The 21583-nt window shown below is 41.8% G+C and overlaps 1 protein-coding gene across 1 annotated transcript in view; it reads right to left on the reverse strand.

Moving 5' to 3' along the window:
* Positions 1–21583, reverse strand: part of MAD1L1 (mitotic arrest deficient 1 like 1) — a 4750917-nt gene that overhangs the window by 3635622 nt on the left and 1093712 nt on the right. The window contains exon 11 of the mRNA XM_044089554.1: positions 19559–19703. Coding sequence (XP_043945489.1) covers positions 19559–19703 — 145 coding nt within the window. The remainder of the gene's footprint in view (positions 1–19558; positions 19704–21583) is intronic.

Below are 21583 nucleotides of genomic sequence, written 5' to 3' on the forward strand. Positions count from 1 at the left end.
GGCTCAAGTAAGCAAAGCCAGAGCATACATAGACGTGTGTCTGGTAACTAATTGCCCTGATAGCCAAGGTGGAAAAGGTTTATACCTTCTTGCCCAACCTTTCCAAAATGTTATCTTCCTTATCAGAAGAGAGCAACTTGGTAGAAGGAGATAACCGTGAAGACTTATCGGAGGTAATGGACACAAAAGCAAGATCAGCTGAGGGGCATTTAAAAAGAAGTTTGTAATCCTCAGAGACCTTATAGAAATGATCAGGTCTCTTTGGTGCAGGAGCTTGAGAGTCAGGTGTCTTAGATGCAGCCTTGAAAACATCTAAAAAAGCTGGCAATCCTAGACGGACTGCTGAAGGTGCAGGGGCCTCCATCTGTAGAAGCTCAATGTCTCTTCCGAGATGAGAGAAATCCCACTTGAAAAACTCCCTCATTTTATTAATAGTTTCCCCAAAGGAAAGCTCTTCCATGGGAGAATCCCCCCATTAGACTCCTCTTCTGGGGAAGCATATTCCAGAGGAGAGGGAATTTGAGTGGAGTATGCTAAGGAGTCTTCATCAGATGTCTTCTGCTTCTTTTTCACAGGCTTTTCCTGTTGAGGAGAGAAGGTGGTCATAGGCCTAACCACTCTGGTAGCTCTTTGGACAAGGAAGCTGAAGCAGCTCTTGAGTCTTCTGCAATCACTAGCTGCAGTTCCCCCAAGTCAGCCAAACTGCACGTCTGTATAGCCTCGCATGTGCTAGGATCCGCAATCCTGAGGGCTTTCCATCCCAGTACCCGCTGAGGGACCAGACCCTACCTCCAACTGTATCACCAGGTTTTCATCAACCTCAAGAGGTACGTCGGAGGGAGCAGGCGAAGCTAGAGAGGATTCGGGTCTAGCCTTGCTGACCTTCCTCTCTACAAATGGCTCACAAGTACTCACAGTATCCTCCATAGCATCTCTAGCCAGACATTTGAGTCTTTGGTTTTCTAAGTATAAGTTCAGAGCCAACAGATGACTGCACAATGTTTTGGGAACAATGGCCTGACAAATAGAACAGGACCGATGGTCACGAACAGGCCCTAAGCAAAACAAGCACAGCTCATGACTATCTTGGAATTTGCCATCCGCACCTACATTTGCCCTTCCTGGATGACATTAACAAAATAAAAGGCAGTAGCAATATATTAAATCTCCTATGAGATACTTATCTGAAGTAGTAAGATGAATCAAAGGGATCCAGTGGTAGACCAAATGTACCAGTCAACCTTTCTGAATGGCGGCGAAAAAGTTCTGATGATGGTATGTGCGGACATCCCTTTTATAGCTGACTTTGTCTGTGCCTTCTAAGCTTTTGTATACAGGCCGGACATCGGGTTGGCTGGGCGAATACAACCCATATGTAAAGTATACTGCAACATTGAATAGAAAGACATCAACCTGTGTAGACTCCTACTAGCTTACACACTGTGCAACATTAACTCACTACTCATCTCTTCCACTATCTTTAGCCATGATATCGGAATGACTCCCCTGTCATACATTTTTGTGAGCAGGTTTGTTTTCAGATTTGCACATGGATGAACCCACTTGGTTTTGTTCCACTCCTCTAACCTAACCAGAATACCCTCCAATCCTCTTATGCTATAATTATGCTTCACTAGCCACACACCCCAAAACCATTTACCCAGTTGTTGTTCTCCTCTGGCTTTCACTTTAAAAGAAAACATATCCTCTTTGAAATAACTTTACTCACCCAATCTTACACCTATGTTAGCTTTCTAGCTTCACCCATATCAATTTAAAAATAGACTACTGTAACCTAACCATTCCTATCAACAGCATATTTTTTTATACTGTTTTTATTTTCCTTAACTTTAACCACCAATATAGTTCTCAAAATTTCTCTCTTTTCAAGAAACAAGCATCCAGGCTGCCTGACATCACACACCACTGAGCGCACACCTTTTCACAACCTGTACATCTCAGTTGAAGTCCAGTCCACACACACACACACACACACACACACACACACACACACACACACACACACACCAACATTGCTCTCTATCACTACTCCACGCTGCCTTACTAACACTATAACCTCCTAACTCCTCGACCTTCTAACATCCAGCTAACCTATCCACTACCTCTCCTGTCAATCATCTACCTCTTTCATGTCAGTAAGGTCCACGTCATACCACTCACTCCTCTTCTACTGCAACTATCCCTAGCCACTAACCATCACTGTTCCTTCATATCAGGCTGACCTACAACTTCCCATTAAGACTTAAATATTCAAATATATAACTCCATTCTCTACCATTGCTCTGACATGCTTTAGCTCAGCTTTTATCTACCTACAGAAACCATTTAATCTTTTAATCATGTGTGTCCAGTATCTCCATTCTGCAAAATACAAACTTAAAAACAAAAACATACTACAACATATCACTCAGCCAGTAGGAATACAATTACTACTTAGTGGAGACAGACATTCATACCAATCTAGGCCTTGAATCCTCAATAAAGTTTAAAACAGGTTAATATGCAATTATTAGGCTAGCTGTATTTGAGGGCCATTATAAGCCTAGCCCAGTTTCCTTATTGTACTCAAATTAATCTATCCCATTTGGTTAGAGACTGGCATTACCCATCTCATGGGCAATAATTCTACATTACTCCAATGAAAATAACTGGGATCATACCATAGATAATTTGAGGGGACCCATGCACAAGATAAATAATTTAGGAGCCAACTCTGTCCATTAGTAGTATGGGGGCAGTCCTGGGGGCATATTTTATGTTTCCCATCCACAGAACCAAGTTGCCCTTGAATATGTACAGGAAGAACTTTGTTTTATGTGGATGGGGGTCTGTTCAATAGCAAAGGTTTCTTCAGTCCATATACCTGTCCCTCCAAACCGTTATGTTGATGCTGCAAGTAAAGCTTTAGATCCCTAGACTTCAGTATTTGTGCTGCCATTTAACTTGCTGATGTGGAGTAAATCCATCAGTGCTGGGTCGAAGAACACCTTGTATACCAGACACAGCTCATGTCTTAGCAGTACATAGTATACAGAGTACATTAAAAGGGCTTTGAGTTGGTCCATATATGACATGTTTAGGCCATGTAGTCTTAGAAGGACTTTCTTACAACAATGGACATGTGTTGGTCAAAAGTTAGGTCTCTGTTCACACGAACGCCAAAATCTCTAACAACTGGATCAGCTCTTAGTGTATACTGTTAATGTGGTAGTTGCCCGATTAGTTTTTTTATTTATTTTTATTTTATTTAACATTTGTTGACTGGGAAAGTCCGACTAGGTTCCACAGATCCTGTTTTCAGCTGAGGCCCGGGGAGAAATGCTCCAGAAGCATGTCTTTAGAAATAGAACTTTAGAATAGTTCCTTTAATACTACTCAGTACTACTTCATTACTCGTCTACTACCAAGTCTTTCATCTCTTCATTGAAAGCTTATTTCAAACTTGCATCATGACACTCCTGGGTTCTCCTTAATAGTTGTACATGCTCATATTGTTGAAATCTGACTAAAACCAATTACAGTGACTACTGAAGGATAAATTACTACCACCAGCCTATAACACACTTAGGCTTGACTGACTGAAAGGAGGTGTAGTAACTGTATTTTCTAATAACCAGCAGTTAACATTTGATCCCAAATCAATCCCCTCCTTCTCTAATGATGAAATGTTGGCATAAAGTCTACAAATCAACAAATGTAAAACTGTGCCCAGTAGCTCTTTATATCTTCCCAGTCACAAAACCAACCTCTCTCTCAAGCCTTCTCTCATGAACTTCAACTAAAATATCACATAAACCATTATCCCAGGAGATGCTAATATCAACTGGACTTTCTTGAATGACAAATCTCCTACCTGATACCACAGCCCTTCTTCCTCCTGCTATAATCTCATTTTTTTCCCAACTAATCAATGTTCTCACTAGGTTTAACTAAAACCAGTGACACAAAAGGAGCTCTAGATTGGATCTTAACCACTAATCCTGAAAATACAGCCCAATCTAGAATTCTACCTGTCTCTCTAAATGGCCAGCACCCCAGAAATGCTAACACACACACTTCAAAACCTCCAAACCCATCCTCTTCAACTTTTGCCAGAAATCTATCTATATTTAGCAAAGATACCTTTACTACTACTCTCACTCTAACTGGAACACTTTAAAACACCTCCCCCTAAACAACACCATACAGCATTTCAATAACACCTTTGTAACAATGTTAAACCAATAAGCCCCATTCAGGAAAGAGAAAAAAATCTAACCTTAACCAAGCAATTAACAAGACTTGCAGGCAAAGCCTGGAGTGGATGGCAGGCCAACAAAATTCCAAAAAACTACCAATACTATCATCACCTTGACAATACAGACAAAACTCAAGTCACCTCTGACAAAACAAAAAAAAAAAACACTACTTCTCTATTTTGCAAAATTTACTTTATGTCTCCAAAAACATTGCCTGCACCTTCAACCACCATTTCATCAAACCAGTCGCATCTCTTGCTAAACATACCTCCGCTCATAACCCTTCCACAAAATCTATTCGCAACCAACTCCTTTACTCTAAACCCTGTACTAATTTCCACAACAAATCAAGATCTCATAAAAATTATAACCAACCATGCTAGCTGTGGTAATCTTTGTAAAGTATCTCAAAATAGCTGCACATGGCATTGTCTACCCTGTCGTTATCCTTATAAAAATATCTACACAACAATTCCCATTCCCCAACTCTTATGAACAATCATATATTAATACTGAACTATTCAAATACAGAATCAAAGCCATGCTTTTAACTCTAAGATTCTGTAAAAATGTATCCACTCTTACCTACTAACCTTTTCTTTTAGGCAACCTCTTACAACCTCAGCATGGATTTCACTCTTTCACAGCACTGACACTGCTCTTCTGTCATTTCATTACGCAGTCCACAAACACAGAAATTTAAGTTACCTTGTCTCAAAAACTTTTGATACTCTTTCTCGCTCAAAACTACTCATGTAACACCCATACCTTGGCCTTTCTACTTCAGCCTTAAAATGGTTTAATACCTACCTCCCTAACAGGACCCAAAACATAATAAGGCAAAAAGCCAAATCCAACTTTATTCCCATACCTGTAGGAATCCTTAGCCCCTCGCTATTCAACACATTCATTAACGATATTCCGCTAGCTTCCACAAATTCAGTCAATATGCTGACTCAGCCATCCTGTGTGTTGCTAAAACAATCCCTGAGCTTCAGACCATCACCTAACAGTCTTCCACCTTTGCTTGGTTCAAACCGGCCAACCTTGTACTAAACCAAAAACAAGCCAATGCTATTCACCTCCAAGTCAAGCTCTAACTCAAACATGATCTTCATGCATCATTCATCCGGCAGAAAGTACATTTGTGGCAAATTTTACCATAAAAGTAGATGTTGTCCTTTTCACTGCTGCAGTATTCATCACCTCTGGGATCTCCTGCCAAGAACAGCCCAATCTCTGGCCAGAATACTAAAGCTTTTATTACCTATAAGTGTTGCACATCACACATATGCTCCCCATAGAAGCATAGGGCATAAAGGAACTGCATAAACACTCCCAAAAAGAATTGAAGTGCCCTAGGAAATCCAGGACCCCCTAGTGGAAAGGAGACCATGTACATTCAGAAAAAAGAGGGAAGAGAAGGAGAAGAACCTGTCAGTCAGAAAGAAAATATCTCCCATGGAAATGGAGAAAAAGAACAAGGGGTAGGAAGGAGGGAGTGAATGCTGCAACACTGAAAAGGAGAACATCTACTGTTATGGTAAGATTTTACACAAGTTTGCCATTTCCTTCCAGATCACTGTTGCAGTATTCACAACCTCTGGGGGGAGCACAAGATCTACTGTGAAGGTAAGGAGGTGGAAGGCAAGGAGGAGCCCTCTAGAAACTCATGAACAATAGCGATAGTCTTAGAAAATCTTGCCCAGGCTCTGGAAATGACATTCAATTTATAATGCTTAGTGAATGTGCGAACTGAAGACCATGTAGCAGCTTCAAGGTTGTTGCTGGTGTCCAAACCTTTGGAGAAAGCGACAACCCCCTCCGAGGAAGCCACTTCCTTGGTACAGTGAGCCTTAGCAGAAGTAGACAACTGTATGCCATGGAAAGAACAAAAAGACATGGTCCTGGAAATACAAGAGGAGATGGTTTGCTTAAAAACTGCCAAACCTAATATCCTGGTATGCAAAGGAAATAAAACTGATCAGATTTATAAAAGGCCTTTGTTTTGTCTAAGTAATATCTGAGCTGTCTATGCAAGTCCAAGTTATGAAGAACTTTCTTACTAGCAGCCTGCAGAGAAAGAAAAAAAGGAAGGAAGCTGGACAGACTGATTAAGGGACAGCTCGTTAATCACCTTGAGCAAAAAACAAGGGATTTGTACAGACAACCTGTCTCTACAAAAAAATGAAAAAGAGGTATCACCATCAAGGCCTGAAGTTAAAACACTCTTCTGACAGAGGTTAAAGCAACCAATAAAACATCTTCCAAGTGCAATGCTGGAAAGAAGCAGTGGCAGGCTCAAAAGGAGCTACAGTCTGTATTTTAAGGATAAAATTAAGATTCTAAGGAGGGGATATGGGCTTTCTTGGGAGTCTGTTATGAAGGACACCTTTCATAAACTGCTTGACCTTAAATCCAGAAGTCAAAAGACGATTCAGTGGCAGACAGGCAGAAAATGCTGACAAGTGAGCTTTTACTGAGGAATATGCCAAGTCATCATGCAGAGTTCACACAGGTAGCAAAGAACCAAGGGGACCCCCACTGAAAAGGGATCCTGGTGATGTTTAAAACATCAAAGAGAAAAATTTCCACTTGGACATGTATGATTTTCTGGTATTGGGTTTTCTGATCTCCTGCAGGACACTAAGCACATTCTCAGAAAATGAGGGTTTTCATTCCTTTCTGACACAATCACCCGAAGTGCCAGTCGAAGAGTTGACTGGCGAGGGTGAAGGAGAAATCCTTTGCCCTGTGCGACAAGGTCAATATGGCAAGGTATCTTGTGATGACTGCCCCTGGCCAGATGGACTAAGAGTGTGAACTAGTGCTGTCTGGGCCAAAACAGAGTCACCAATCAAGATTTTTGGAGAGTCTTTCTTCATCTTGTGAAGGACCTAGGGAAAAATAAGAAAGGCAGGAAAGGCATACAGAGCATTCTCTTCCAAGAGAAAGACATGGCATCTACTTTCCAAGCCCTTTGGGAATCTAGAACAGAACTGAGGGAGTTGCTTGTTCAGAGCAGAGGCAGACAGATCCACTTAAGGAATACCCAACTGATGAACTATGTCAAGAAACATCTCTGTGAAGCATCCATTTGTGAGGCTGTGTTCCTGGACCTGCTGAAAGAATCTGCCACAAGACTGTGCTCCGACAGAATGGCGACTGCCTGTAGGGCCACCTGCAGATTGATGGCTATTTCCCACACTTGAATGGCTAGTCTGCAAAGAAGGTAATACATTATGCCCCCTTGTTTACTGATATGCTGAATGACTATGATGTTGTCTGTATAAGCCTTTAATGGACCTGGCAACCCAGAGTGAGTGGAAAGCTTGAAGAGCCAATATGAGAGCCTCATTTCCTTATTGTTGATGTGCGCTGCCCTCTGTTGAGGAGAACAAAGACTCTGAACATTCAAGTTGCCTGAAGCGGCTCCCCATGCCAGTTCTAAGATGTAGTGAAGAGTTCCTGAAATGGCTGAGGAGTTTTATAAGGCACATCTGGATAGACAGTTATAGAATAGTTGTATAAAATCTTACCATAACCATAGATGTCCTTCTCTCCTATATGCTGCATTATTCATCACATATGGGAGTTCGCTTCCAGCGAACTTGCAAGTCCGGCCAGTATACAAAAGTCTATATGCAACTGCTAAAGTACGTGCAATGCCGCACATCCTTTCACATACGATCATAAAGGGACATCAGGTACAAAGTGGACGTCAGCACATACCCACCAACCTCAGAACTGAGCCTAGGTGAAAAACATACCACTAGGAAAGGGAAGGCAAGGCAGGTTAGCAATACTGCAACATATAGAAGAGAAGGACATCTATGGCCATGATAAGAATTTACACCATTATTGTATGCCCTTCTATTCATATGCTGCAGTATTCATCACATTTGGGAAAATGCCAAACTTCATGCTTGGGAAAGCTGGAGAGGAGGAAGAGCAGAAGCTTCTTCTACAAAGCCATGTAGAATAGCCCCAGCAAAGGCACCCCTGGTTTGGAGAGGAAATGAAGTTTACAATGTTTAGTGAAAGTATGAACATAGGACCAGGTAGCCGCCTCCAGGATAGAACAAGTGTCCAAGCCTTTGAAGAAAGCTCCAGAAGAGGGTACTGCTCTAGTCAAGTGTGCAGTGACTGGAGAAGAAAAGCTCTTACCACTGGCTGAGTAACAAAAAGTGATAGCTTTAGTAATCCAAGAAGAAATAGTTTCCTTGGAAACTGGCTGATCCAGGGCCCTTAGGTGGTAGGACACAAACAGGCATTCAGATTTACGGATAAGCTTAGTTTTATCCAGGTAGTATCCGAGTTGCCTGTGCATATCCAAAGAATGCAGGATCCTCTAATTTTCAGATTGAGGGGAAGGAAAAAAAGGTGGGACGATTGATAGACTGGTTAAGAGATAACTCGCTGACCACCTTAGGCATAAAGGAAGGCTTGGTACACAAGGATACCCTGTCCCTGTGGAAAACTGTGAAGGGGGGATTAGACAGCAGAGCTTGAAGCTCAGAAACCCTTCCAACAGATGTAATGGCAACCAGCAAAACTGTTTTCCATGTACAACCTTGCAGGGAAGAGGAATTTTCTGGCTCAAAAGGTGCCAATGCAAACCTCTTTAACACAAAAATGAGATCCCAAAGAGGAAGAGCTGGTTTCCTTGGTGGTCAAATATGAAGGATGCCTTTTAGGAAAAGTTTCACCTCTAACCTCAAGGCGGTGACATAGACAGACAAGCTGAGACAGCTGAAAGGTGATCCTTCACTGAAGAGTAGGATAGGTCATCTTTCATCAGTTCACACAGACAGTGAATGTTCTAGTGGTTTTGTCCTAACAGTGGCTGTAGATCCTTCCTGTGACACTAGATGGAAAACCTTCTCCATTTGGAAACACAGGATTTCCTAGTAGTGGGATTTCTGGCATCCTGCAGAACTTGAAGAATGTCCTCTGAAAATAGGTGTCTAAAGGAAATCAAAAGTTTACCACCACACAGTCAGGTTCAGAGCGGACAGCTGTGAATGTATCAGGGTTCCCTTGTCCTGTATGAGTAGAGTCATCCTGTGGTGTAACTTATGATGACTGCCCCTGGCAAAGTGCAGGGGAAGGGGAAACCAGTACTGCCTTGGCCAAAAGGGAGTCACCAGCAAGATTTTGGTTGATCATGCTGAATCTTCAGTAGGACCTTTTGGAGGAGAGGTTAGGGGGGATGCAAACAGAAACATCCCCTTGCAAGAAAATGATACAGTGTCCAATTTCCATGCCAGGGGGTGTGGAACCCTGGCACAAAATTTTGGAAGGGGTCTGTTTATGGGGGAGGCAAAGAGATCTACTTGAGGTGCACCTCAACAATGTATCAGGTTCAGAAACACATCCCTGTGTAACATCCATTTGTGGGACTGGGGTCATGAACCTGCTTAATGTGTCTGCCACCACACTGTGAGCCAAGGGAAGGTAAACTGCCTGAAGGGAGACTTAGCTTTGAAGGGCTAACAACCAAACGTATAGGGCTAGTCTGCATAGGAGGTAAGACTTTGTTCCGCCCTGCTTGTTGAAGTACCACAGAACAGTGGTGTTGTCTGTGAACCACTTCAGCACCCCTGGAATAAGCGTGGGTTTGAAAAAATTTTCAAGCAAAAATCAGAGCTCTCATTTCTTTTACGTTGATATGTTCCTTTGCCTCTGTGGGGGACGACACATCCCTGACCCTCCAGGATTGCAGAGTTAAGCCCCAGCCTTTGTCTGAAGTGTCTGTGTATAACTCTAGGGGAGGGAGGGGTGACTGTAGGGGGAGACCAGGACTTTTGGTTACCTGAAGTATCCACCAATCCAACTCCTTACTTATGCAGGGCAGGAGTGGAATCATGAAATCAAGGGGATGAGAGTGTTGCATCCAAAGTGTCTTTAGAAACCACTGAATTTCTCTCATGTGCAGTTTGACCCAGGGGAGCATAAGGATAGTAGATACTCTGAACTCCAGGAGGCGTAGGAAGTCCCTGGCAGTCATAGATTGGAGGGGTAAGATGCTCTGGAAGTAAGAGGTGAGGAACAGCACCTTTTCTGTGGGTAGGTAAGCTAGCATCTTGTTTTGATCCTGCAGTTCAGAAAAATATGGCCTTGTGAAGGGGTTAGAGAAGACTTCCGATATTTATAGTGAAGCCTAGACTCTCTAGAAGGGGAAATGGTGAAAGAAAGAGACTCCTGAAATAGGTCTGATGATTGAGCGTGGATTAGAAGATTGTCTAAATAAAGGAAGATCTGAATTCCTTGCACTCTGCAGAATACTGTGACAGGAGCCAATCATTTTGTAAAGACCCTTGGTGCCACAGAGAGACCAAAGGCAAAGCTCAGAACTGTAAATGAGAGGAAGCAACAGAAAAACTTAGAAACTTCTTGAACTGAGGATGAATGGGGATGTAAAGATAAGCATTTTTGATGTCCGATGATACCATGAAAGCTTGGGGAAGAATGAGAGGAAGAAGACGGCAAAGTCAGCATCCGAAAGGATGGGACTTTCAGAAAGGTGCTTAGGTGGGAAAGGTCCAGAATGGGTCTCCAGGGGCCATCCTTCCTTGGAACCAAAAGCATCCTGGAATACAAGCCTTCCCCTTGTTGAGAAGAAGGTCCAAAATTACCTGAGGGAAGAGGGCCATTTGATCCTTTGGTGGTTATGGAATGCCTCTAAAGGAGTTATAAGTTCCCCAAACCATGAAATATTCTCTCTGGATGATGGAGAGGACCCAAGAGTCCTGGGTGATCTGATTCCAAGTTGCAAGAGAGAGAGAGAGAGGAAGAAAGACGAGGGGACAGGGGAGTGGATGGCCCTGGTGGCTGGGAGTCGCAGGCTACCAGGCTTAGACTGGGACTAAAATGGATGTTTTCCTACAGCCTTCTCTTGCCTTTAGGAGGAGGAGGCATGACAGGTTTCCTAATAAAGGCAGTCTTTGTTGGATAGTTCCTTTGGAACCTGGGTACAGAAGAAACCAGGATATGCTTCAGGTCCTGAAGCGTCTTTCTCCTGTAAAAATTTGAATAGTTCTGCAGCCGATCTACCAAATAAAGTTTAAGCATCCAGAGGGGCATCCAAGAGTTTGGCCTTAAAGTCATCAGGCAAGGGTTGTAACCTGAGCCAAGAATATCTCATTAAAACCGACCCAGACATCACAGCCCTAGCAGAGGCATCTGCAGCATCATACCTGCACTTGACAGAATGTCTCATAACCTGAGCAGAGGAGTTGAGAACATCATAGAGTTTTGCCTTGGTAGGAGAATCTGGAAGCTCAGAAAGGAGTTACCCTGCATTAGAAAGGAGATCCAGAGAGTATTTGGCCTTGTTAGTCTGGTAATTAATTGCCCTGAAGGCCAGGGTAGCAGAAGTGTAGACCTTTTTCCCTCGTCTCCCCATAACCTTGCTCTCTTTATCAGATGGCAGTAAGAAAGTACATGGTAATAACTTGTAGACCTTCTCAGCTGAGCTAGAAATGGTAGCTGGGTCTGCAGATGGAGCTTTAAACAGGAACTTGGCATCCTCGGGTACCTTGTAGAACCTGTCTGGGCGCTTGGGAGCAGGAGGGAGAGAATCTGGGCACTAGGAAGCAGCAGTAAATGCATCCAGGAATGCTAGCAGAACTGGGGGAATAGTAGAGGGTGATGGAGAGTCCATCTGCAAGAGGTCATAACACCTCTTCTGAATATCTGAGACTTGGCAGCAGTCCCATTTGAAAAATTCTCATTTTTTGGATAGCTTCTCCAAAGTAAATATCCCCCCAGGGGAAGCTGTACCATTAGATTCCTCTTCTGGGGAGGCATACCCTAGGGGTGAAGCTATCTGAGTGGAATACTCCAATGACTCATCTTCAGAGAATTCTTCCTCATCTGTAGAGGAGTCTGCAGCTGTCTTCTTGAATGCAGTGGGGGGAGAAAAGTACTGCAAAGGGACACAGGAAGGTGAGGACTGGCAGAGGGCCACGAAGACATGAAAAGGCTTTGGGAGAAAGCCTGCCAATCAGGGGAGTGTTCTGGCTGAGCTGGAGGAAGGTGCTTAGTCTTCACTTTTTTCTTTCTAGGAGTTTCAATGTGATAGAATGTAGAAGAACCTGACGTCAGTCTACATCAGTAAGCACATCATCATGTGCAGTGATCTGAGTGATGCCCCAAGGACCCTTGGAAATAACGAGCCATGGTTCACCCTTTTTGTCCGAGTTGGATGCCTGCATTTCCCTCTTGGACGTGCTGGTAGACTCTTTTAGGGCTTCCTCTGTGGTACCCACAGAAGGGACATCCACCGACTCTGGTACTACCTCCAGGCCTACATCAGCCTCAGGAGGGAGGCCCAAGAGAGAGGGTGCAGCTGGTAGATCAGGCAGAGATTTCCTAGACTTTTTAATTTTTGGCTTGTCCGAAGGACCCAATGTCCCCTCCATCTCCCGCGCCAGGCGCTTAAGACGCTGGTTCTCCAAGTATAACTTAAGTGAAGCTAGACTGCTCCTTAGACTTTTGGGGATGAACGATTTACAAATATCACTGGTGGTATAGTCATGGTCTGGGCCTAGACAGAACAAACAGAGGTCATGGCCGTCTTTATGTGGAATATGCCTTCCACAATGACGCATGCCATTCCTAACGGACATGAAATCACACCACAATTAAGCAGCATAAAAAAGCAAGCAAATTAGAAATGAAAAACCCCAGCAGGGTACTTATCTGAATCACGGTTCAAGACTAATTTGGCGAGTGAACATCTGGAGCAGGTAATCGGACAGGAGGCAGAAAAGTTCTGAGGATGGTGCGTACTGATGTCCACTTTATACCAGACGTCCCTTTATGACCAGTGTACATGACAGGATGTGCAGTGTTACACGTACCTAGGAGCAGCATGTAGACTTTTGTACACTGGCCAGACGTACAAGTTAGCTGGAGGCAAACTCCCATATGTGATGAATACTGCAGCATATGAATAGAAGGACATCTGTTGAATCCACCAGTGAAATTCCAGTTTGAGACAAGTAAGCAAAGGAACCAGATACTCTAGCATGTGGCAACGTTGAAACCATACTAATTTTAGATATCACTGAAATTCCTCATATGAAGCCTGGCTCAGGGAAGCATGTGACGGTAAATGCCATGAACCCCAGAGCCTTAATAAACTCCCTGGCTGGAAGACTGGACAGGGGAAGCAGGCAAATAAAGTTCCTGAGAAACAACACCTCTGAGGCAGGAAGACAGGTTGGCACTGGGAACAATTTAGTCCTGCAGCCCAACAAAATGTGACCCTGGGATGGAGTCAGAATTGATTTTTGAAGGTTGACAGTGAACCCCAGGGCTGTGCCACAAAAGCTGGGTACAGTAAAGTTCTTACAACTGTATGGCTTGGGATGGGGGCTGAAGCAAGAGGTCATCTAGATAAGGAAATATACGAATCACCTGAAGCCTGCACAAATAACTACAGGAGCTAGGCATTTTGTGATCACCCTTATGGCTGTTGAAAGCCTAAAGGTTAAAGCAGAGAATTGAAAATGAGGGGAAGAAACAGAAAAACTTAAAAATATCCTGAATACAGGGTGAATAGGAATATAAAGTTAGGCGTCCTTCAGATCCAGGGAAACTAGAAAAGCCTAGAGAAGCGACAGAAAAATAGATTGTGAAGAGAAAGCATTCAAAAAGATGGCAATGGCACTTCGAGAAAATGTTCAAAACAAAAGACCCAGGACAGGTCTCCAAGACTCGCTCTTTCCTGGGGGGCAGAAACATCCTGAGGTAAAACCCTGAAACCCTCTTGGTTTTTGAAAGTTGTTGAATGGTACCATGGTCCAAAAGACCCTGCAACACCCCTGAAAAATGAGGGAGCTGTTCTGCAGGAGATTAAAGGATAATTGAGGAGGAAGAAGAGTTTTCCAGACTATAAAATAACCCCAGTGGATAAGGGATGGGACCTAAGAGTCAGTAATGATTCTTTGCCAGATTGGGACAGTTTTGATGTCAGATATTGCAAGCTATGCCAGGAGAATTTGGGTAGTGGATGTGTAACATATGCTAGCACAGCTAGCTCGAGTTTTGTAAAGAATTGTATGTCATTTGTATATAAAACCTGATTTGTACAGGTGCTTGTGTTGAATATTTATTTGTAAAGCTGCTTGCGTTAAAAATGTACCAACAGTAGGTCCTGCTAGACAGAAAAGAAATACACCTGTATGTCAGACTATACTGCAACTGCTGAAATTAATATATTGTAACAGAGGATACTGAAAGAGAATAAGTTAATCTCAGTCCAGCTAACTTTGAAAAATAGTCTAAAATTAAATAACCTGGTTTAGGCCGTAAAGACTGTATCTTAGAGTTCTGATTGCAGCCACAGACAAAATGTCTGTGAAAACCAGGACTAGGAATCCTACTGTATTGCCTTTAAGGGTGAACTAATTGCTACCCTTGTAGGGTGGAAGTTTTGAAATGAGTTTATAGCTTCCACATTCTATACCACATCTTAGCAAAGCTCCTTGTGCATGTATGGTAATACATGTGCTAGTTTCTGGTTCAGTTTCTAGTAAAGGGGGTAGTGTGGGAACCACAGTCAGATGACCAGATGTATGTGACGTCATTCTGTAAACGACCACTGAAATGATGTTTTAATACTAGATAAGACAGAATTCTCATAGCAGTCTGTTTTGTGAAACCTGACAAAGAAGGATCACTCAACCACTTCATCTTGCCTTGCTCTAGTAAGTAAACTAGGGGGCAGTAATTATTTAGATCAGTCATGAAAATATAGAGAGATTAGTTAAGTATCATTTTTCTGCATCTGTGTGAACCTTTCTATCTGTGTTACTTTTAATATTTCCTGTGGCTGAAACTCTGATGTTTATGTAAACAGATATTTAGTATTTTCATGCTCTTTTATTATTTATTATTAAATATATTTAAACTTTTCATTGTGGCTGGTCTTTTAGAGAACGTTTTAACCTTTGAGATTACTTATATTAATTTGGTGACACTATGGCCACTAATGAAAGCCTTGCTGAACTTGTCAAACTCTACCATTTGCATTAGCATGAATTATGCTCAGTATAATTGGGTACTATTTTAACAGTCTTAGACTAGCTGGCTTTAGAGTGTTCTGGTGGCAGCATCTACCTTATAGTCTGGGCAAAGGGGACATATCAGGTATATCTGTGCCAGACTTTCCCAAGTGTGTGTGTGTGTGTGTGTGTGTGTGTGTGTGTGTGTGTGTGTGTGTGTGTGTGTGTGTGAAAATCAAATCTCAAAGAGTGTGTGTGTCAGGTACTTGGAGCAGGGACACAGAGCACCGGTTTCACAGAGAGGGTGGTGGAGGACTTGGCTTGGAACACACGGCTGAGGACTCAACTCTACAGCTGTGTCAGTGAGGAGTCTTATTTGGGGCCTGGATAAAGAGAGGGAAACCCAGCCCCAGGATGGGGGTGTGTTCCCTGTGTGATCTTAACAGAAATTGTGCTTGATGCAGAGAGCTGCATCTGGAAATACTGTATCTATTTTTGTTCCAAGTGAACATCCTTCAACAGTGTCCATGGTGAGGACTGAGACTCCTAGATCACTGGACCAGTAGAGGGATGTCAAATAAAAAAATGAAAAAATGCACCCAAGAGACTTCTTACCCTTGGAAGGCTGTCTAAGCTCTCTACTCAAAAAGGCAGTTTTAGTACAATAGTTCCTCTAAAGCTTGGGAATGGGGGAGAGAAATGTGCAAGTCACATCTTTAATGACCTTGCCCTGATCCTGTGAAGTCTTAAAGAACTCTGCCACAGCCATGCCAAACAAATGTTGGCTATCCAGAGAAGCATACAGAAGTGTCATCTTAATGTCACCTAGTAAGGCTTAAAGCCAAAGTAAGGAATAGCTCCACATCACAGAATCAGAGGCAGCAGCCCTAGAAGAAGCATCAACTGCATTTTACAGAGTTACAGGCAACTTCAGAAGTGGAATCCAACAAGGAGAGAGGCGAGCCCTTACCCTCCAAGTCAGGCATATACAGGACATAATCTTCCCAATCTGGAAAAGAACAGACAAAATATATCTTGCCATGTGGGTCTAGTAATTTATAGCTTAAAGGTTAAAGTAGCAGAAGGGTACATTTTCTTCTCAACCCTTTCTATACTTTACTGTCCTTATCACAGGGAAAGAGCTGAGAAGAGGGCAACATTTTAGAGGGCTTATCTGTCGACACAGAAATCACTGCTGGGTCACATGAAGGGCATTTACATAAGAATTAGCAGGCATCTGGCACTTTACAGAACCTATCAGGCTTCTTAGGTGCAAGAGGTTGGGAGTCCAGTGCCAAAGCAGTAGCATAAAAGTTTATCAATAAAACCGCCAACACAGGAGGTACAGTAGAAGGTTTAGGACAGTCCATTTATAACAACTCTTAATACCTCTTCTAATCAAACAGTGCCATTTAAATTGCTCCATCATATGCAAGATTGTATATCCAAAGAAGGATTGGGACTAACAGATTCCTCCTCCTCTGACTCGCAGTCTAAAGGAGAAGGCAACTTGGAAGAGTAAGCTACGGAGTCCACATCCAAGTCAAAATTCTCATCCGAGAACTCAAGGTCCCTTGCATTTCTGAGAATAGAAGACTTAGGAGATGCAGGAACCAAAATTCCTAAGAAGGTTTCAATGCCATCAAGGCATTGAATAAGCCTTGTGTAAAGTTCTGCCATTCTCTCTGTGGATTTGTGGCAGCACATGCTTAGACTTCTGCCTTTTCTTTAAAGGGACAGATGCTTTGATAGGCAGAGGAGGCTCGGACTCCTGCCTGGATTCGATCAAGGTACCTGGAACCACTTCTCTAACAAGGATTTGAGGAATCCCTTTAGGCCCATTGGAGATTATCAGCTGTGGCTCCCTCTCAGTGTCTACTGCTGACATCTGCATGGCCTCCGAGGATGTGCAAGAAGCTGGTTCTGTGCTGGTCTCTGAGAAGGTTGCTGCAAAGGAAACAAACATCAATACCAGACAGTCCTCTGGGTTCTCATCCACCTCAAGGCAGATGTTTGGTAGAGGCTGCACAGCAGCAGGCTCAGGCTTAGATTACTTGGCCACCTTCTTGAGCAGCTGTACCTCTGTTGTGCAAATTCTGCCATGGTACCTTGGGCCAACAACTTCAGATTTTGGTTCTCAAGATAAATGGAGAGGGAAGAAAGAAAGATTGCTACACAAAGTCTTTGGTACAAAAGCCTGACAGATGAAACACTCTGTGGTCATTTAACACACCTAAGCAAATCAGGAACCTAACATGATGGCCCTTATGGGGAATCTGCTTCCCACACTGACATTTCCCTTTCTTGGATGATAAGTAACCCACTAAAAAAAAAAGACAAAAAAGGAATTCCAATGGGGTACTTATCTGAAAACATATGCTTGACTTAAGCAGCTCAGCAAAGGGCGATCACACCAATGTTCGATAATGATGTTCTGACAGGAGGCAAAGCAGTTCTGTTTGGGAGCATTTGTACATTACTTTTATGTCAGATGTTTATGCGGGGAGCTTACGTCTGACTTATAATGCTGCTATATAATAAAGGCTTTGGTATACTGACTGCAAGTTGGGCTATCTTGGCAAGAGATTGCAGAGGTGATGAATACTGTAATAGTGACACAGAAGGACATCTACCACTGTATTCAACTCGGTCACAAAATTTGGAGGTGTTGTCATTGATGAAAGGCCAGAACTAGACCTCCATGTCCAACACAGAGTCAAGAAAACAAAATAAAAAAGTGGACTGCTGTGCAGGCTAAAATCTCACATAAATGCCTGTGCTTACCAACACATAGCAACTGCACACTTACTCTCCTCCACACTCATATACTGCCCCATCTACACAAATATGCCTTCAAACCAGCTTGCAAAACTTGAACAGTACTATAAATAAAATGGCCAGGTTTGCTACCAACATAACCAACACTGTATCGCCATTAAACAACTCAACTGAACTGAATACCCAGATTACCTTAGTACCGTCAACTCAAACTAGCAATATCTTTCACAACAGGGCCAGCAGCCCATCCCTAAAAAAAATCTTCTCTAATGGTAAATTCCAACAAAAATCTCTGCTCTTCCAAGAAACTCCTCACACGACACCCTCTTATAACTCTCAAGGACATTCTATTCTAGCCATATTGCTAAGATTTGCAACTCCTCATCAGCATCTGTTCAGTAAATAAGCAATGTCTCCAAGCCCACTCTATAATTATATTTCAAGGATAATTGGAAATGCCACAACTTGTCTCCCCAGAATAAATATTCCATCTCTAATACCCTCTACTCCAACAAATGAATGATTTACTCGATTGTGCTCACAAAGAAGCTAACTTTGTAGATGTAAATACTGTACCAGTTAATTAACTTGAGCTTTTAACTCTATATGTCCTCTTTCACCATCTCTCACGCCACCTTCAACTCTAAACTAACTTTACCCATATTTCCTCTCTCCCTACCAGGATATTTAACAACCTGTAGAACTTTAATCTATAGTTTGGAAAAAATATTTTTCTTCTGCATATTGTTTTGGTTTCTAGCATATACCATGTTCTACTGTCACTTCCATCAAGCATATACAATGTTCCACTCTGACAATCTCTCCTATAACTGCTTTTAAAAGTTTCTAACATATGCAACAACATTCTATTGCCTTTTAAATCAAGTACTCTACAGTCTCCTACTAAATGTATGTTTCTCCTACATGTTTAAGTACCCATACTACTATCCACTGCTTACTTCTGTAGGTTTTACTTTACATAAAACTTGAAGAAACTTTACCAACTTTATACTGACTTAATACTCTTTTTTTTTTGAGATTTCTCTTTATGGGTCTCCTGTGAAAAGGGGTTTCCAACCGAGTCAGACTTTCTCAGTAAACAAATGTAAACAAAATGGTCATCATCAAGATCTATTACTCACATTTCTTTGCCCCAGAACATAACCTTTATGAGAGTAGATGTAGGCAACTTAAAGCTACGTGGAACAAATTGTCTGTGGTGCATTTTATATTTAGTACTCTCTGTGAAGAGTTTCAACGAACGGTTAATTTGATAAGTATGCAATACCACATCCCATCAACTTTGCATGCCGACATTCTCAAGCACCAGATACTAACCGAATTACATAATCATATTTTAACTTCATTAAACTTGTACCTTTCAGATACATAAAGAAAATGGATCAGGCTGCTAATATACAGTAGTCTTCAGACAGTTGTGTCTGCGTTGGAAAAGAACACAAATTTCTATATGTGAAAAATTCTGCAATGGAAGAAAAGTCCTACCTTAGTAAGCAGCAAGAGACGTTTCTGCAGTAGTCGAACCAGGCTGTCTTGCTGTTCCCGTTTCTTTTGCTCCTCAAGCATTTGTGCTCGAATGCCTGCTACCTCATTCTGCAATTGCTGCCGTGCCTTTTCTAGTGCCCGGACACTAAGGACAGAAGACAAAAATCATAACTAATAGTTGATATAAAATATACACAGAAGAAGATGCCTTCAGATTTTAATGTAACATTTTGAACGTATCTCACTACCAGCTGAGAAAGAAATGCAAAAGCACTGTATGTGTAAAATATAGAATGCAACACACACAATGCTAACTGATCTTTACCACTGACAGACTATTTGTGTTGCAACAAATATGCATCTAATGCAGGGGATGTCACAACATCTATAAACAGAGGTCCACTTTTTAACAATTACTTGTACAATCCAGTCACCACCTCTGACTTCTAAAAATCAATTCAAAATCTATATCTATTATTAGGAATGCAACTGCATGGTAAAGACGTTAAAAACAGAAACTGAAGCCAAATAAGAACCATCTGGCTCACTAGTAAACCATGGTCTCCTTCCTATGTGAGATATAACTATATTATATACCCATATGTCATATACATTTGTGTATGTGTGATAAGTGAGTGTATATATATATATATATATATATATATATATATATATATATATATATATATATTGGAATTAACAAGCATCAAAACACAGGATATCGATGCTAAATTGAGACACACCATTTGTGTAATATTAGTGTTATGTAAAGTATTTTTGTAAGGTAAGGTGGGGGAGCAAGATAAAGGTTAATGCACAATAGTAAGGACAGACAGGGGAGAGCTTCCCACCGCACCACCTTAGTAATGTGCACTAAAACCAAACCCCAACCCCTAATCACCTTACCTTATGAAAATAACTTATCAAGGAGACAGAGAGAAGTATCTACCACCAACAAAAACCATCAGTCCTTAGAGGGATTTCACACAGAGCTATCTACCCAGTATAAGTGGTAAGGTGCAGAGAAGCATAGACTAAACTAAAGCACTAGTGAACTACTGCACTGTTTCCTCCGAGACGAAGGAAGGCAAAGAAGAAGAATGAACAATGTAACAATATTTTCTTCCTTGTTTTACATTCTTTTAAAATATTGCTACATATTTTTCTCCTACAAATTCATGCATTAAAACCTGCTGAGTTTCCCCGCTCTTCTGGCAGAAACCTCTATATTACAATTACTCTGTCAAATGTAGGGCTATGGAGAAGAAAAACAAAGAAAACTAAATCCTGTTTATCTATCAACTGTCTACTTTTTCCACAGCTGATTTAAGCCAACAGCTAAATCTGCTCACAAATTCTTGAATCACCCTGATGTGATGATAATTCATTTTCACACTTTGCTGCTCACATACTGCAGCGACTGTCCACTTTAATGTAATGTTAATGACAAATAAAATATAAAACAAGCGCTGCTTGCAAGAACACTGTCATTTTCTCACAGAGGGATAAACAATGAAAATGTTCACTGAATGAAAAAAACAAAGTGCCTCATGCATTTTAATAATGCCTTTGAACAAAAGTCAAAACACTGCTTATACAGCAACAAGATAATCATAAGGAAAAAGCCAGTTTCAAAATGTCATTCCTATCCTCACCCCAATTCAGATCTTTTTACAAATGAAAGTTAGATGTTGAATGTATGGTCCATATGGTAAAAGCAGTTCTGTATTAAATGGGTAGGGGGTTAAATACATTCAAAGCAAAAGTACAGCAAAGTGCAGAATGGAGACTCATGAGCTCTTGGGCATTTTAAGTGCGTGAAGCTGGAAGCAAGCCAATGGTACTGAGAGATCTTGTCTTCACAACAACTTACATAAACAGGATAAGTCACTTCAGGGAAATAAGCATGAAATGCCATGCAAAGTGCTAGCTTTGAACTCTGCATCCATCACATTCCTTTTATTCCCTTTAAAATGATTTGCTGACATTCTAGAACTTACCTTTGCACCAGAGCATGCACTGTTT

This window comes from Protopterus annectens, chromosome 12.part0 (genome assembly GCF_019279795.1).
Source record: "Protopterus annectens isolate FY-2018-M chromosome 12.part0, PAN1.0, whole genome shotgun sequence".
Lineage (NCBI taxonomy): Eukaryota > Metazoa > Chordata > Ceratodontiformes > Protopteridae > Protopterus > Protopterus annectens.